This window comes from Arachis duranensis, chromosome 6 (genome assembly GCF_000817695.3).
Source record: "Arachis duranensis cultivar V14167 chromosome 6, aradu.V14167.gnm2.J7QH, whole genome shotgun sequence".
Lineage (NCBI taxonomy): Eukaryota > Viridiplantae > Streptophyta > Magnoliopsida > Fabales > Fabaceae > Arachis > Arachis duranensis.
In genome coordinates, this window is record NC_029777.3 from 11,624,894 (window position 1) to 11,644,687 (window position 19,794).

Here is a 19,794-nt window from a genome sequence, read left to right on the forward strand (position 1 = left end):
CTGAATTGTGTTGATTTTCATTAGTTCATATGCAAATTATAATATATATAGATATCTTTCATCAAATAGTTTACTTTTATTTATTTTATTTTAATTTTAGTTATAAACTCACTCATTCTTAAATTAATTATATTTTTATTTAACAATAATTATAAACTCACTTATTTTTTTCTTCATAATTATATAATATCTATTAATATTATTTTTTAATAAATATTTAAAATTATTATAATAGGTATACATTAATTAATGAAATTTTGAAATATAAAAATAATAATTAATTTAATTTAAAATAAAAATAAAATTTTATATAATTATTTAATTATGACTAAATTTTTTGATTTAATATATAACTCACTATAAATTACTAATCTAATAATCCAATAATCTAATCAGTTCAATTATCAATTCAATAATAAAAGTACTTATAATAAAGAAAAAATAATTAAATTTTACATAATTATTTAATTATATCGGGTTAACCGGTTCGACCAGTGACCCACCGGTTGAACCAATAATCCAGTGACCCAGTAACCTCACCGGTTCGATTATCGGTTCGGTTCTGACAACTATGTTATAACCTATAGGAGTGACATGACAAGCTCTCAAATCGACTTCTTCTTGTTGAGGAGAGTCGACCGAAAATTTTATATTAATTGTATTCCAAGAGAGAGTTTAACAACACAACATAGGATGATCGTCATGAATTTTCGCGTTGAGCAAAAGTTGAGGAAAATACATCATACGAAGAACCCAAGGACGGACTGGTGGCGGATGAGAGGTTAGGAACAAAGAAACTTTCTAAAACGGGTAGGAGAAGAGGCAAAGTGGGAAGGGGATGGATGCGCGGAAGAGATGTGAAGGGAGACGGCAGAAGTTATTAGAAGAAGAGTAAAAGAAAGTTTTGGTGAATCTAGAGTGATGGAACCAAGAGACAATAAGTCTTGGTGGTGGAATGCGAATGTACAAGAAAAGATAAAGGTAAAAAAAAGAGTGCTTTAAAGAGTGGTATTTATACCGTAATGGAGATAATTGGAAAAAATATAAGGCGGCTAAAAATGAGACAAAAGTGGCTGTAAGTGAAGTAAGAACAAGAGCATATGAGGGGCTTTACCAGTCTCTAGGCACGAAGGATGAAGAAAAATGTATATATAGAATCGCAAAGAACCGTGAAAGAAGAACTTGAGATTTGGATCAGGTAAATGCATAAAGGATAAAGACGGAGAGGTTTTGACTCAAGATGAGAAGATCAATGAAAGGTGGAAGAGATACTTCTACGAGTTATTTAATGAAGGATAGAAGACTCTTCTAAATCTTGGTCGATTATGCACGAGAGAAGAAGATCAAAACTTCGACTACTATCGAAGGATTCGGGACTTCGAGGTAAAAGAGGCTTTAAATCAGATAAAAAATGGCAGGGCAGTAAAACCCAATAATATTCCGATTAAATTTTGGAAGGGTCTTAGAAAAAAAAAGGCATCAGTTGGTTAACCAATCTTTTTAATAAGATTTTAAGGTAAAAAAGATGTCAGATGAGTGGAGAAATAACACTTTGGTACATATCTACAAGAATAAGGGGGATATACAAAGTTATGAAAATTATAGATAGATCAAGCTCATGAGCCATACTATGAAGTTATGAAAAAATGTGATAAAATGGAGGTTGAGACAAGGGACACAAGTAACAGATAACTAATTTGATTTTATGCCAGGCAGATCCATCACTGAAGCTACATACTTGTTAAGGAGGATGATGAAGAGGTATCGTAGTAATAAAAAGGATTTACATATGGTGTTTATTGATTTGAAAAAAATGTACGATAGGGTGCCAATGGAGATCTTATGGAAGGTTTTGGAAAGGAAGAGAGTAAGGATCGCATATATTCGTGCAATTAAAAGCATGTATGATGAGACTACAACTAGTGTGAAGACACAAGATGGTGTGACAGATGACTTTTCTATTGGTCTATGATTACACCAAGGATCATCTTCAAGTTCATACCTTTTGACATTAAGTCTTGAAAGTACTCATAGAGCATATCCAAGAGTTTGTGCCATAGTGCATATTTTTGTCGATGATACCATCTTTATAGGAGAGTTAAGGGAAGACCTAAATAAGAAGTTAGATTTATGGAGAGAAGCTCTAGAAGTGTGTGGTCTACACATAAGCCCTAGCAAGACGGAATATATGGAATGTAAGTTCGACCGTCAAAGGAAAAATCCTGATACAGAGGTGAAGATTGGAGAAAATATCCTACGAAAAGGTAAAAGTTTTAAGTATCTTGGGTGTATCATACATGAAAATGGAGAGATTAAATAGGATGTAAATCATAGGATCCAAACAAGTTGGTCAAAATAGTGGAGTGCATCTGGTTTTATATGTGACAAAAATGTCTTTAAAGTTTAAAGGTAGATTCTATCGCACTGCTATCAGACATGTTATATTTTATGGTACAAAGTGTTGGGCGACTAAAGGAGAGCACAAACATAAGTTAAATATGGTAGAGATGAAGATGTTGAGATGGATGAATGGTTATATGTGATTGGATAGAATAAGGAACAAAAATATATAAGAGAGAGTTGGAGTAACACCTGTTGTGAAAAAGATGGTAGAATCGTGTCTCAAGTAGTTTGGACATGTGAGAAAAAAATCGATAAAGTATCGAATTAGGAGAGTAATGAGATGGAAGATGGATAAGAAGTAAAAGACAGGGAAAGACTATCCATAAAGTAGTCAAACGAGATTTACATATAAACAATTTTTTTGTAGACATAATATATAATAGAGCTCAATAAAATCGTTTAATCCATGTAACCGACCTCACCTGGTAAGAGAAGAAGATTTTGTTGTTATTATATGGGAAAGTCTTGGGGCTAGCAATTTTTTAAAAAGTTGGCCAACATTTAACCATAAAAAAAATTGAATGATCCCACACCATTGGATTTAATCTCACACAATTAAAAACACTATTGATAACCAATTGATGGTTACAAAACACAAAAGTTACTGCCCCTAACACTCTTCTTATTATATATATAGAACTCTGTGCAAATATAATTCACATTATATTTTTTATAAGTCAACGTGCTCCAAAAAATACTAATGCATCATAACACATCTATTGGTACATCATTCATGTGAAGATCATTTCACTGAATACTAATATATTTTCTTTTCAATAAAAATAATAGAAAGATAAGATGAGAATCGAACATATAATTCAACACTAAAATAAAATATATAAAAATTTAACTAATTATGAGTTCAAATTTATATATTGAAGTTATTTGAATGTAATATATATATTCTTGTATATGGGAGTACTTGTGTTAAGCCAATGAAATACACGATTAAAAGAGAAAATTCCACACATACGTAATACGCAACGTGCACATGTATTCTATGGACGCATTAACTGAAAATTACGATTAAGTACTGAATTTAAAACACACTTAAACTTTTGATTAGGCAAGTATTGGCATTAACTGTATCGTTCTCTTTTGCAAGTAATAAACAATTGAAAGAAGATTAGGCAAGCTCATAAACTTCTGGGCAATTTACATAAATAAATAAAGTGGGAGAGTTATTTACGTAAATGTGCAAATCTGTTTGTTGTTACGATTTTGTGCAAAATGGAATTATATGTAAACCGTGGCAACCCACCACGGTTTCTAAACATGCATAAACTGTGGGAGGTCACCACGGATTAGGAGCAAATTTTTGTAGGAGGAAACCGTGGTAGGTCACCACGGTTTATGAAGGAAATTTGGTAAGCATAAACCGTGGGGAGTCTCCACGGTTTATGAAGAAACTTGTTTGCACATAAAACCTTGTGGGTCACCACGGTTTATGTGTGGTAAATAATGGCCAGAAAACCTTGTTAATTTTATGTCCAAGAGACACAAAGCTGTTTATTATAAAAATCATTATTTTTATAATAGAAAGAGTACAATAAAAAAAATCAGATAATACTAAGAAAATGATTTTTATAGTGCTTAAAAAATTGATGTCTATTTACTAAAAAATAAAAAATTAATATTTAATTTAAGATGATGAAATTTAATAAATTTAAAATATTTAAAATTTGTTATGTAAAATAAATTAGAAAAAAATTAGACTCTAATAATAAACACCATGAAATTTTTGGATTTTTTTCTATTATAAAATAAAAAAATATTTTTAAAAATAAATTACACTAACATTAATGTTTGGAATCTGTGTTTTTATTTTTTATTTTGAGTTTTTATGAAGTTTTCAAAATCTTAGGCGAACTTATAAAAACTACTCAAAAGTTCGTTTAAGCTTAAGGTGACCTCTCTCATTATATTCATCTTTATTTTTTCATTTATAAAATAAAGATTTATTACACTATAACATATTAATGAGTACAATAAAATAATTACTTGTTAATATTGGTATATTAATATTCATTAACATGCTTATTGATTAAATCTTTTATATAGATTTAATAAATTCACATATAAGTGTATATTGATACATTAGTATTTGTTAAATTTAAAATAAAAAATATTTATTATATTTTAAGAATATTAATGAGTACTCTAAAAAATATTAATAAGTAATTATTTTATTATGTTCATTAATATTTTTTATAGTATAATAAATATTTAAATATAGTGTAAAATGAAAAATAGGGATAAACATAATGAAAAACTAATTGATAATACATGTAAAAAATAAAAAATAAGTTGTGTCTCTTGGACATAAAATTAACAAAAAATATAATAATAAAAAATATAATTATAAAAAATTTAACAAGAATAATAAAAAAATAAAAAATAAGTTGTGTCTCTTGGACATAAAATTAACAAGGTTTTTTGGCCATTATTTACCACACATAAACCGTGGTGACCCACAAGGTTTTATGTGCAAACAAGTTTCTTCATAAACCGTGGTGACTTCCCACGGTTTATGCTTGCCAAATTTCCTTCATAAACTGTGGTGACCTACCACGGTTTCCTCCTACAAAAATTTGCTCCTAATCCGTGGTGACCTCCCACGGTTTATGCATGTTTCGAAACCGTGGTGGGTTGCCACGGTTTACATATAAATCCATTTTGCACAAAATCGTAACAACAAACAGATTTGCACATTTACGTAAATAACTCTCCCACTTTATTTATTTATGTAAATTACCCTAAATTTCTAGAATATATAATAATGGATGAATTTTTCGGACAACCTCTAATAGTAGCCTAAATATAGTAAAACTGCTATATAACTTCAATCACGTTTCTTATCAATATTAATATCATATCAATATCATTAGCCAAGCAAGACAAAATTACGATTTGCAAGTTTAAATAAAACAGTGAATGAAGATAAATAGATAATAAGAAAAGAAAAAGTGAATGAATAATAAAATCAACCAGCCAATACATATAGTCACCAAAAAAAACCAGCCAATACATATATAGTAATAAATAGTGCAATGAGCAACGGGCTTAGGCCCATTTCTCATCAAAACTCCGTAATTATTAAACGAGGACCAAAAAATAAAAACCACAAATAAACATACTTAACAGTCTAATTAATGTTGAGTTTACGGCATCATATTGTCCAAAAGTTACAAAAGTTTTTAATGCTACTAAAATATTTGTATTTGAAATTCTATTTATTCAAATTCGATCGTAATTTCATATTAAGTTTACATTTTTTAACATGATATTGGACCGAAAAACTATGTTCTAATAGAAATAAGGGCAATTTACCTAAATAAAGTGTTTCACCTTTAAAATTACGTAAATGCATTGTTTCATATATTTATGGAAACCGCTACTGGCAGCAGCGGTTTACAAAAATACAGAATTCGCTGCTGCCAGCCACGGATTACGTTGAGTTGTGGCAGCATAGAAATCGCTGTTGTCTGCCACAATTTCTGCATGATTATAATTGGTCAATAACAGTTTATGTGCATTGAGACACGTGTGTAAACTGCTAGAGGCAGCAGCGGTTTACGTTGAGTATGAAAATAAATAATAAAACTAATCTTTATCTAAAAAATTCTATGTTTTACTATTAGTTTTACTATAAAGATTATGTGTTTCTACCAGTAGCGGTTTCCATAAATATATGAAACAATATATTTGCATCTTCATTTTGAAAACAATGTATTTGTGTAATTTTAAAGGTGAAACAATTTATTTAGATAAATTACCCTAGAAATAATAAGAAATTAAAGATAGAATATAATTGAAAAAAAAAACGATATTCTAAGATTATGGTGGGACCCACTCTTGGCTGGTGGTCCACAAAATTTCCATTTTTCTTACCTCAACGGTATGCCCTAAACCGTACCCGTATGATTCAACAGTATAAATACTGTATTTAGTGGGGATTGTAGAGAGTAGCGTAGCCGTACCGTAGCAACGTTGCTTTCGCTGTACTTCAAATGGCTGAGAAGCAATCTCAGAGACAGAAGAATCACAGAAACACAGAGAAACAAACAAAGAGAGAGAAAAGAAAGGAAGAGAAAAGAAGGGAGATAGAGAGAGAGATTGACCGCCATTGAAGCACCTCTTACAATAATCACATAACAAACTCAACAAAAACTTTTCCATGAACACATTCCCCAATACTCATTCCCATTTTTTTCAATTCCACCATTTCCTTAACTGAATGCTTAGCTTCAAAGCCATCACGCCTCAAAACTCGTCAAATTAGTCAACTCTGAACGTCCATTTGACCTAGAATTCGACGCTTTTTACAGTGTTTTGATTCGGTTTTCTTAGCTCAATGGAGCAAGCCACAGGAGTGCTGCGTGGATCCACTCACGACGACGTCGTATTAGAGTCAATTCAATTCAACGAAGAAATCCGGGGAATCATGGCGCCCGCGCCAGCGCCGGAAAACGCCAGCTCATTCACCGCGCTGCTCGAGCTACCGCCGACGCAGGCCGTTGAGCTCCTCCATTCTCCTGATTGCCCGGCCGCCGATCGGGAACCGCCGTGCCATGTTAGCACCAACCAAAAACCCTACCTTCTTTGCTCCTACGGCGGCAATTTGACCTTCCCTTCCAACGCCGCGCTGATAGAACGCGCCGCCAAGTTCTCAGTCTTCGCTGGCGAGAACTCGCCGCCGGAGGATGCGGCGCGCCTGGCTCCAGTAGCTGTATCCGGCGTGGTGAAGAATGAGCCGCAGGAAACCGACTCGAACCCCAGCTCCACGCAGGGTTGCGTTTCGGATCCCGCTGTTGATACCAAGAATCAGAAGACCGCGAAGAGGAAGGAGCGAGAGAAGAAGGTAACGCTAAGTTCCCCCCCAATTTTGCAGCCACTTCGGGTGAAAAGCTTCCATATGTTCACGTTCGAGTTCGTCGAGGTCAAGCCACGGATAGCCATAGCTTAGCAGAAAGGGTAACCTCTTAATTTAGAATTAACCACCACTTAATTTAATCATTTAATTAATTACGATCACTTTCATATTTATAGTACAAAGTTTTTCGAATTGATTTTGCTTTTTGTTTTTGTGTTGTAGGCAAGGAGAGAGAAGATAAACGCTCGGATGAAGCTTTTGCAGGAGCTGGTCCCCGGTTGCAACAAGGTCGGTTTTCCGTTTCTTGTGGTCGTAATCTGAAATATATAACAAATCCTCACTTACGAGGATTAATTAATTGTGCTTTATTCGTTTTTTCAGGATTATGCCATCATTTTCTATCTAATTTGTCTCCCAGAAAGTGTTATTATGTTCTCTAGGTTACGGGGTTTAAAACTTTAAATAACGGTTTTTGTCATTGTCACCTTTTCAACCAAGAAAATAAAGTTATTGCTTTTACTTCAAGAAAAGTGTCCACTGGCACCGAGTGTCAAACATGGCATTTGTGTAATTTCATTCTTTCTTTGGTTTTTGGTTTTTGGTTTTTGGGAGGTTCCTTTCTGTTTACAAATCTTTTCAGAGGTTAGTTTTGTCATTTCGGATTTTCAACTCTTGGCCTTTCTCGAGATTCCAAATCTTGACCATCTATTTTCAATTTTATTAAATGGTTTCGGGTAAGTGCATAGAGTTCAATATAGTGCTAAATTTTTGTGAAAAAAGAATACTCCAAGGAATTTTAATTTATATATTATTTAGAATATATTAGAAAACTAAAATTTTAAAATATGTAAAAGTAAAAACATTTAGCATGAAAAATATTAAAATTCATAAAGATATGCTTAATTCTTGTATTTTTTTGGAGATAATATTCGGTGTTATTAATAGGACAAAAAAGCCTATACGTCATGGATCGTACATGACCATTAACGCAATCCCATGTTTTCCCTTTCTTCGGCCTTGTGGGCTTTTATTAAAGAGACAGAATGGCGGGCGATTGGGGCGGAGTAGGAGTGGCCGAGTGGGAGTGGGGAAGATGAGGTGGGTAGGGTTCTACATGCTACTTGAACTATTCGACGGCCATGGGTCCCCTTGGCAAGTGAACTATTTAATCTAATATTATGACGGTGATGGTACCGTCATGTCTGCGAGTTCGGTATCCATCATTTATGGGATGACGAAAATGGGGTAAGCAAATACCAGAGAATGCATAATGTTGGACTGCATATACCAAACTACAAACCTAACTAGCTTGGGACAATTTCAACGTGTTATCAAGTCGCACCTATATAAGATAAAAGGGTAATGTAATGTATCGGTTAGGTGAGGGATAAGATGTGCATTGATATACAAATACAGTTGTTAACTTGTTATCATCAAATATAAATTATTTTACATGATAATCAGAGACATTGCTAACGAAATCGCAGCTTAGTGATATTAAAACATATAATGAAGTAAGTACTAACAAAAAACAAGAAAGAAAAATATTTTATGCAACTATAACAGTGTAATAAAATCAACAAAGTGGGAGTATTTTGGAGTATATTCATGCTGTATTGGTGTCTTCAATCGGAATGAAGTATGGTTTATGGTTCGAACCTCATATATTGGTCATTGAGTCATAATTGAACCCATGAACAACTGTTTATAATCTTCCAAAGTTTGTAACACCTCATCATTTAACAGTCTTATTTCTTTTTGTTTGTTTAGTGAACAGGATGGCACTAGTTTTAATCTTAAATTCTCCTTAGATTTTATTCAAAGCCACACTTTCACTTTAGCATATACCAATTTCGAAATTTGGAGGATTATTTTAAATAGAATTTTATAGGCAGTGATTAGCTCATTCAGTTGAACGTTTTCACTGCAAATTCAGTCATATGAGTTCGACACTCACATTAGTCATTCACTTTGGGGTCAAAGGAGATCTACGTGTAAACAGTTTCATTGTAGACATGATACATGATAGATTACAATGACTTTGTTTGATCCATGTAGCCAACTCCACCTAATGGGATAAGGCTTTGTTGTTGTTCTTGTTGTTGATTTTAAATAGATTTTTCAATAATAATGTTGCAAAAGATAAAAGATTGATGGGCTTTTGCATCAATCCCTTGAAATTTGCCATATTCTGATGTTATTGAAATGCTAGTTGAATTAATATAGTCTATATATGTTTGTCTTTCTGAAACGGGGAAGAAAATCTGCTTGCAGATTTCCCCTAACATGTATTTATCTTCCTGTAGCCAATTTATTTATGATGTTCCATCACATTAGCACACAGGCTTGTTCCATAAATGATACTGTCTTTGTATGATGGAGAAGCCTGAATTATGCAGGCACTCTTTGGTTTTGTAGTGTGTTCATAGTGTTAAATTTTCACAAAATACCTCAGATAGCTGACACGACAAATATTTTCTGTGCAGATATCAGGAACGGCCTTGGTTCTGGATGAAATTATCAACCACGTGCAATCTCTACAGCGTCAAGTGGAGGTCAGATTGTCACATTGCAGACATTTTATGTAAAATTTTAACTATATTTAGGCTAAAGTTAAGTTTTTTTGTTACCGTGAAAGAACATATGCAAGATTAAGAACCTTTCTATTGGGAGATGGAACAGTGTTCTCATTGATTTTCTTTCTGATTACAGTTCTTATCAATGAAATTAGCAGCCGTTAATCCAAGAATTGATTTCAGCCTGGATAGCTTGCTGGCTACTGATGTAAGTGCTATAAACTAATCTTACTCCTGAATATTTCCGTTTTCAATAAATAGAAAGTAATTTATCTACTTATTTTAGCTGGGGGAGTAGTCTAAAGATGCTTGATATCTTTGGCTTAGCTCATTAACTACATACACTTAAGGGGTAATTTATGGCTCTAGAGCACCTTATGTGCTGACGGGGTGATGCTATGGGTGCCATTGGCAGTTTATTCATTATTAATTGAAATGTGATTGATTAAAATGTTAGTATTGTGAGTTGTCCTATAGTAACTGGGTTTCATCATATCTCGAAAGATGGTAGTCACTTGGAGTGAGTTTGTGACATTCTGCTGGATGCCATGTTGGTATGCCAGAACAACTAAGAAAAAGCGAAACACTTAACCCTTGCACAAAGTAACCTTGTTAGTGGCAGGGGCAGCCGATAAATTTATATGATTGCCCTTCAGTTTCCATACATCATTAGGCTGACCTGGTGGTTGCTGGAATTGAAATGAGTGTTTGCTGATAAAATCTCCTTTGCAACTTACAGGGGTCATCTGTAATGGACAGCAACTTAACTAGCATGGCTTCACCTGTTATGTGGCCAGAAAACCTAGCCAATGGTAACAGACAGCATTTTCAACAACATTGGCAATTTGATGCATTCCACCAACCACTTTGGGGGAGGGAAGAAGCCAACCATAATTTCATGACTCCAGAACACTCACTTCTGAGTTATGACTCGTCTGCTAATTCAGGTAGATCACACAACCTAACTTCAATTTTACTTGTTTCCTCCCGAAGGAAACAACTTAATTGGACTGTTTATTTATTCTTATTGTAAATTTTGATGTCTAAAATCGCGAAGGAATCTAGGAAGGAATAGGATGATCGTAAATTAATCTGGCATTCCAGATTTCCAGGATATATAAATAACATGAATTACAAAAGAAGAAAGATATTTTAAGTTTTGGTTCTTTATGTAACGATTTATAATATTTTATTTTCAACTTAAATTGTGATGCAGCATCTCTGCAGTCAAATCAATTGAAGATGGAGCTCTGAGAACGTACAGAAGTTGTGGCACCGTTAGCTATTATTAGCCTAGTAGTGTATATATCAAATATAGTGTTAGCAGTTAGCAGTGATTTGATCGGTTCAACATTCAGCAAGGTTTCCATGTCTTCTATTTATCAGAGGCAGTTAGAAACCAGAATTTTCGTCTGCCAGAAAGGAAGAAGAATTGGTGTGCTATTCCTTAATATAATTTCTATTACTATCTATATATTCTATACTAACTACAGGGGTCATTCAGTCTATATCAATTGATTGATTGATTCAGATTGTAAAATCATAGAACGGACTATTAGTAATTACTGAACTTTAATAGGAGTGAGTTGCTTTGTTTCATTTAATGCTGCTAAGATGATTGGCTCTTTGTTAGAATTTTGTTGACAAATCTACTCTAATTTTGAACTACTTGTGGTGATTTTTTTTTTCTCCAACGTCTTTAAACTTTTCTCATGTTGATCATAATGCCATATGTCTTGGGTTTAAGTTTTTTTTTTATTATTATTTAATTTGCTGATCCCAGCTACAACAGGGAGGTTTGTCTATAATGTTCGCGTTGTACTTGGATTCCCTTGATTTTGCTGAGGTTTTCATTTCTTTATTTGTTGTAATGATCCGACATTTTAATTGCTAAATAGATGGAGTAACGTTAAATTTCGATGATGTTACATGTATAACTATTTTTATAATTAAATTCAATCTAGTTAGTATAAATCCAGGAAAAAAACGTGTATATACATTATCACTCCTTTTTCTATGTACTTCTGAGTTTTTTGTTGATGACAGAAATTTATTGATATAACAGAAATTTTTGTATATAGTGTAAAAGAAGGAGAAATCGTGTAAAAAAAAAGGAGAAATCAAATAAGAGAAGAAATTTAAGAGAAGATGTTGAAGAAGAAAGTGACGACATTGAAGAAGAACAAGAGAAGAAGGGACAATGATGATGATGACAATGTTGAAGAAGACTACGATAACGAAAGAGGAGGAAGAGAAAGAAGAAAAAGCAACAGTGATAAGGCATATATGCATACCTTCAAAGAAAAAGTCAAAAAACACAGTGATTTGGTTTAAAAAAGTTTAGACGTCTAATTTTATTGGTTAAATTATTGAAGGTACATTTGGAATTCAATTATTTTTTACACTAATATTTTCTAACAACTATACTTTTGTATATATTAAAAAGTGTTTGTTATATGAAAAGTATTCCTGTTTGGAATTTAATTTAAGAACAAACATGACGAGAAGATATAACCCTCTCGCAATAGAAAAATTCCTAAATGCTCCATTAGAACTCCTCAAAATGTTCTATTCTTCCTTTGCTCTCATCACGGCCACGCATACTGCCATTGATGACTAAAAGATAGTCCAAATATGGCATGCAGATTCCTAATGTACTTACTTGTCGCTCGCTTGTTTCTTCATTTTTCATTCACCCACACGCTGGTAGAGAGGGGAAGTGACCTTAAAGTCTTAAACCACTTCCAGTTCCAGTCCTTGCTTGCTTCTTTTGTATGGTAAGTCTTACATATTGGTCGTGTTGTGCGGTGGTCCATCAATTATCACCCGTAGCAAGCCTTCATCCATAAGCATAAGCATGAGGAGAGCATTGTGGGAATGGATCCTCTTATTTTTTTTAATTAAAAAATTGAAAACATGTATGTGATGTGTTTCATTATGGGGTATAGTGGTGTTAGATCAAGATGTGGGACCATCTTTTTTAATTTGTGCTATAAATAAATTGGACCATACGAATTATTTTGGAAAGAAAATATTATACTTAAATTAGATGGTCTGATTTATAAGGAAAAAATTTTTGAATTTTAAAAGAAGCAAATCGGACCATCCATTTTATATGAAAAAATTTTTTTAATAAAATAAAAATCGGACTTTCTGATATTTTTTTCAGAGCACTCACATCTGGAACACTCGCACCGTTCGATTTATAGTTCCTTGACATTATACGCAGGCTGCTTCTCCATATAGGTGTCCTACACCATTACCTTCTCCACAATAAAATTAAAAAGCGGTTTTATGCATGCATAATTCTAAATAATTACTCGTTTCCAAATATTAAATATTGAATGAGGAAACCAATTGTTCCATAACTTGTATTATATTTGACAATTGACAACTGACATTTTGAGTCGCTTGTGCCCCTTTATTCCTCCGGGGAGCAATTAACTAAATATCAGTAGAAAACTTTTTTGGTGATGAGTGAAACTACGTGAAAAATAAAGATTGTTATTAAATTTTAAACTTTTTTAATGAATTTTTTTCTTTGTTAAAAGAATACTTGAGCTTTTGCAGTAGCAATACTGTTGAGGTCAGTCGACTGAAAAGAGCCCATACGCCCAGAAATGGCGAAGACACCAATCTTCTCCCTCTTCCAGACCATCTCAATTCTCCTCGTCATCCAATCACCTCTTGCCACGTCACACCCTCTAAACCCCCTCCCAATCATCCTCTCCGTCACTGACTTTGGAGCCTCCGGCGACGGCCTCAACTACGACACCACAGCGATTCAGTCCACCATCGACGCCTGCCCCGACGGACGCCCCTGTCGCGTCACCTTCCCTGCGCCGGGAAAGTACCTGACTGCCACCGTGTTCCTGAAGTCCGGCGTAGTGCTGAACGTGGAGCCCGGCGCCACCGTACTTGGAGGAACTAGGCTGGAGGACTACCCGGAGGACTCGTCGCGGTGGTACGTGATATTGGCGGAGAACGCATCGAACGTGGGGATCGAAGGCGGCGGAGCGGTGGATGGACAGGCGGGGGAATTCGTCGTGAGGGAGGATCCGAGGAAGAACGTAATGGTGAGCTGGAACCAGACAGGAGCGTGCTCCGGCGACGAGTGCCGGCCTCGGTTGATCGGTTTTGTTGATTGCAACCACGTTAGGGTTTCCAACATTTCCCTCAACCACCCTGCTTATTGGTGGTGCGTATTTCTGCTATTGTTTACTGTTTAATTATGAACAAATCCATGGATTAGAGGAACTTTTTGACAATTTTGTTAGAAAAAAAAAAGGAAAAGTATAGGTAACCAACAATATTATTGAACAATGTGCGAATAATGTGAATTAATAAAGTTAAAATTTAACTAATAGCATTAAATTAGGATGTAGTGTATTTTTATTTGATTGGTAGTTGTTTATATTATTCAAGATTGTCATTGTTTAGCTAACACTCTCCAAAAGAAATTAGTAAGTGTCTTGCATAGAGAATTGGAAGTTTTGTGCAAAAATTATCATATCTAAATCAAAAATGCTATTAGTACACTAAAATTAGCCTCTAAAATTAGCTACTAATATATTTATATATATATAATTTAATTTATTTTTAATATATATTTATATTTTAACATATATTTTATATTAATGATTAATAATTGATTTTAGTGTCACAGAGTATAATTATATTTAAATTTATTAATTTTTGCACAGAAATAAAAATAATAGATTTATTTTATTATTAAGAAATTCAATTTTTATCCTATAATATTTTACAATCCCTATATTTACTTGGAAAATGGAACTTTGATTGGGTGGGGACTGGGGTTAAGGTAGTAAGTTTCGATTGTAGATATGGCCTCACAGTGACGGCCTCCACTACGGACAACACCACCACATTCCCATTTACTCATTCAACTTTGATTAACTTTAAATTTAGGTGATTACTTACATAAGTTTGACATATTTGACTAAAGTTAGTATAATATTGTATCAATATCTTAATTATCATCTTCATGTGAAGATATTTTTATTATGTGAGTAGTGACCTTAAATTTCTTTAAAAAAGTACCATCCATGCCATATGCCAATGCCATGGCCTAAAAAGTTTATTCTAAAACTGCAGCTTGCACATGGTACGAAGTAACAACATAAGAATTGAAGATGTTAGAATTTACGGAGACTTCAATATTCCAAACAATGATGGTATTGACATAGATGACTCAAACAACACAATAATCAATAGATGCCACATTGATACAGGAGATGATGCAATATGTCCAAAGTCTTCCACTAGCCCTGTTTACAACCTCACTGCCACCAATTCTTGGATTCGAACCAAATCCTCTGCAATCAAACTTGGAAGTGCTAGTTGGTTTGATTTCAAGCACTTTGTCTTTGATAACATCACTATTGTAGATTCTCATAGAGGACTTGCCTTCCAGATTCGTGATGGAGGTAACAATAATAACTGGTTTCTTCTTTCCTCTCGATTGGACAAACTGCATCACTTTGTTATTATTTTTTTTAGTGAACTTTTTCTTCTCTTCATTTCAATATGTTGAATGCAACACAAGTATTACAAACACATACAGATATCATTTTGAGTGTTCAAGTGCAAATCATTACATGATTAGTTCATGCCCAAATATAATATGAGAGATATGTTGGGCATTTAACAACTAACAAAACCTCTGCCGAATCTTCATGAGAGAGGTCGATTTAATTGAAGAACAGAGTGATGACATATCCTTGTAATCATTCTTCTTATAATCTTGTTAGTTCCTAAACATGGTAAAAGTCAAATGCATTTATTATATTGAAAACATAAAAACACTCGGATGTTTCCTTGTTTTGAAATTAGAAGGATGCTTAGGATGATGGTTTGGGAGGATAAACATCTCTTTGGGCTTCTAAATTTATAATTGAAAATTTTAGTAGCTCAAATAAGCTTGCCTTAGTAAGCTTAAAGTTTCATAGAGCCTGATTAAGATGATTATTCTTATTATCTTAGCTTGTGATAATAATAAGACCTTAGTACCGTATCTTGTAACGGGGTCTAAAGTTCTTTGAATTGGCTAATGCAGGAAATGTAAGCGACATTGTATTCTCAAACATAAACATCAGCACAAGATACTATGATCCATTATGGTGGGGGAGAGCAGAACCTATCTATGTCACTACGTGTCCTCGTAATGCAGCCTCAAAGGAGGGTTCAATCTCAAACATACTCTTCATTAACATCACTGCAAATGCTGAAAATGGCATATTTCTATCCGGGTCAAAGAGAGGGTTGTTAAGGAATTTGAGATTCATCAAAATGAATGTCACCTATAGAAGGTTCACAAGTTATGAAGGTGGGTTGTGGGACTATAGGCCAGGGTGCCAAGAATTAGTGAAACACAACACTGCTGGAATGATGATGGAACACATTGATGGTCTTGAGGTTAATAATGTAGAAATGAGATGGTCAAATGAACAAGAACAACTTGATCAGTGGAATAATCCTTTGGAGTTTAGGCCTTCTACTGTGAATAATGTCAGTTTTATTCATTTTAATTCTGGTTTCTACACGAATAGCAAATCAAGTTCATGATTTTTAGGGTCTTCAAAAGGATAAAGATCCAAAGCACATTGCAGATTTGGTTGAGGAGCATTTGCTGCAAATTGAGCACATGTAACATTCAGAAATTTGTGATTGAAAGGCAATGATGTATAATTTTACTGTCCATATATATCAATGTTATTTTATTTTCTTTCTTTCCACTATAGACTTATAGACTTTTCTTATTTGGCATTCACTGTGCCTTCACCAACCGGTGCTATATACCTCACTGGCTCACTCGGAGAACTTTGTATTTTTTAGCTATTCCGCCTTATTGTGTTGAGCTTTTTAATTAAAAAAAAATCCACACTCTGAGAACACTTTAATTCTTGATGTTTTATGGTTTGCATTTGCAATGCAAAATTAGATCATTACTTTCTAAAACTAGTATATAATTTCAATTTTATCTGGATTAATCTTCATAATTATCAAGTGTTAAACTTTACTGTACATCCAACAACGGATCAAAAAAGAAATAAGTGCCCTAAGCCCAGATCCATGTCCTTCAATCATCAACAGTGGACCGGTTTGCCATGTCAAAGGTTAGTCTGAGTTCCTAAGTAGTCATTGATTTGGTTCATTCACTAGTTTAGTTTCATATGATGAGTATAAATAAAATATAAATGAGTATCCAAACACGTTTTAAGCACACGTGTATGCCTAACCATCTACCAACACAAAAATTGCGATTTGCGATCTCCATTGTGTTCTATGATCTTTGTATCAACGATAATATATATGATGATTTCTAACCAATTTTTTCATAAATAAAAGGTAAATTATTCTCCATGACTTGTTTAATAATTATTAAAAGAATTTAATTATGTTATTATAATTAACACTAACTATTTATTTGACTTGAGTTTTGAAAACTAAATCATTTAAGTATGATTAAATCATTTTTGCAAATTACAAGAGTTTGCATATAAGCTCTAATTTGCCAAAAAAAATTTCCTTCTGCAACCACCCAATTTATCAATAAGTTTCAAAAACATATCAAAGGAAAAATTCAAAAGTAAAACACAGAACAAGAAAATAAATATAATTTATCAAAAATTTAATTGTAACTTATTCCCCATTCTATTGAAGTACAACTAGAAAATCTCTCCACCAAATTCAAATAACATGTAATCGTTTTTTTTGTCATGTATCACAACACTACACAATAATTTCTTCCGTGAATAACACATGAACTGAATGATGTTCATCTTAAACACTTAATCTAATATTTGTGCCTAGAATTAGTTAATAAATCCAGTGGATTAAAAAAATAGTAAAATTTGATCATTGAGACTTATTTAAAATCTCTTTTAATTTATTTATCATGATTGAATAATTTAATTTTTAAAACCAAAATTGAATAAATAATTAATATTAATCATGATGGTACAATTGAATTCTTTTAATAAATATTAAATAAATTATAAAAGATAATTTATTCTTAATTTAGGAGAGGATTAACTAAAAAACACCGTATTATATACCTGTCGGCGGCACTACATATTCTTATTGCATTTTCCATATAAGGTTCTATGTTCTATGCTTAGTGGCTCTTTTCCATTGTTTGTGCTTCCACCTCAGGTTGCATATATATCTCATCTTTTTATTTGTCAAACATGGACTTTATGCCTTTTATTTTTAGGAGAGAATTCATCATGCAATTATTTCCACTTGGAGTTTCAGAAAATTTGCTATTTCTTATTACCTAATTAGACTATTGTTGGTTGTTACACAGCAGTGATTCATGTGTTAAATTCTAAACTTTTTGGCTTGAAGTGCTTAGTTTATCTTCTTCTTCTTCTTTTTTCTAAACCTTTTTTTAATAGAATGGTGATAATGTTCAAAGAAAACTACAAAATATATCAAGAGAGAAAGACACACAGCCCTAGGAAGAAACCAAGCCTAATCCGTAACATCTATTGATATGTTGTTTTTTCCTTAACAGACAAAATCTAAGAACATTTTAGTAAATTAAATATTCAAAATATTTTTTATTGTTTATTGAAATACAAAATTACATTTTCTAATAAAAAAAACCTGTTTTAAAAAAATTAAAGGAAAAAGTTCTTCTAAAAATCAATGGTTATTAAAATTGAACCGCACTGACTGGTTCGACCAAAAAATCGATGAACCGAATTTTAAATCGGTCCAGTTCAATAATCTGATCGCATAAGGTAATGAATTGGTCCGGTCAATTTTGATAAGATGATTCGACCGAATCACTTAAGTTTCAAAATTTCTCCAAAATGTGGAAGATGGGGTTCGAACCCAAGTTAATATATATAAATATCTTTCAGCAAATAATTTACTTCTATTTAATTTATTTTAATTTTAGTTATAAACTCATTCATTCTTAAATTAATTATATTTTTATTTAACAATAATTATAAACTCATTTATCTTTTTATAATTATATAATATCTATTAATATTATTTTTTAATAAACACTTGTAGTATATAATAGTATAATAGATATAAACTAATTAATAAATTATTGAAATTCAAAAATAATAGTTATTTTAATATAAAAACAAATAAAAATATTTATGATGGAGTAAAATTAACAAAATATTTATTGTTTTTGTTTCATATTGTTTTAGAATAGTTAGATATTTTTAAAATGTTAGTGAAAATATGTATTTTAAATTTTAATTTTAAATTTTTTACTATATTTAATTTTTTATTTACATAAGACCGGATCAATCGGTTCAATTAATGATCTACCAGTTAAACCAATAATCTAATGACCTAGTAACTTGACCGGTTCGATTATCGGTCCGATTCTAACAACTATGCAAAAATCAATCCATCAATTCATGCTATGCCAGTCTTATAGAATCATCGTTTTAATATATTATTTTGAGTAATTATAGATCAATTTATTATTATTATTATTATTATTATTATTATTGTTATTATTATTATTATTATTATTATTTAGTTAATATATTTCTTAAAATTAATCGTTAAAATTATTATTAACAAAAGAAAAATAATTTGTTAATACATACATAACAAATTCATTAAAATCAATTAATGAATATATTTTAGATTTAATATATTTTATAAAAATAATCAATTAATTTATCGGGGGTTTAATATATGTGTCCACAAGTGGGTGTATAAACCAAAATAATATCGCGTACCACGTCCATTTAATTAAAATTTAACAGGCTTTTATTAGTGATATAATAATTAATAAAGCAATGACAATGACCCAACTTGTAGGGTGTTTTCTTTCATCTGTAGTTACGAATTCGTACATAAATAAACAGAAATGGGAGTGGTTGATGATTGAGCCATATGAATATAAGTTTGTCTATTTTGTACTTTTATATCTTAAAAATA

General features: G+C 32.3%; 2 protein-coding genes across 2 annotated transcripts; both read left to right on the plus strand.

The window, feature by feature from the left end:
* The first annotated feature begins 6,386 nt into the window (after positions 1-6,386).
* On the plus strand, positions 6,387-11,577 carry LOC107492926 (transcription factor bHLH48). The gene is given in 7 exon segments (XM_016114000.3): positions 6,387-7,277; positions 7,280-7,377; positions 7,499-7,564; positions 9,763-9,831; positions 9,989-10,060; positions 10,592-10,799; positions 11,069-11,577. Coding segments are annotated over 7 exon segments (1,071 nt in total). The 5' UTR covers positions 6,387-6,757; the 3' UTR covers positions 11,107-11,577.
* Positions 11,578-13,208: 1,631 nt separating this feature from the next.
* LOC107492925 (uncharacterized) lies at positions 13,209-16,772 on the plus strand. The gene is made up of 3 exons (XM_016113999.3): positions 13,209-14,050; positions 14,968-15,299; positions 15,929-16,772. The coding sequence occupies exons 1-3, from the start codon at positions 13,473-13,475 to the stop codon at positions 16,435-16,437; spliced, it is 1,419 nt and encodes a 472-aa protein (XP_015969485.1). The 5' UTR covers positions 13,209-13,472; the 3' UTR covers positions 16,438-16,772.
* The last annotated feature ends 3,022 nt before the right edge of the window (positions 16,773-19,794 follow it).

What these genes read in the sequence shown, in the direction of transcription:
- LOC107492925 (XM_016113999.3), top strand. Translation starts at nt 13,473, where the DNA reads ATGGCGAAGACACCAATCTTCTCCCTCTTCCAGACCATCTCAATTCTC. An exon ending in AACCACCCTGCTTATTGGTG is followed by an intron (nt 14,051 to 14,967) that starts GTGCGTATTTCT and finishes CTAAAACTGCAG; the next exon opens with CTTGCACATGGTACGAAGTA. An exon ending in CTTCCAGATTCGTGATGGAG is followed by an intron (nt 15,300 to 15,928) that starts GTAACAATAATA and finishes TGGCTAATGCAG; the next exon opens with GAAATGTAAGCGACATTGTA.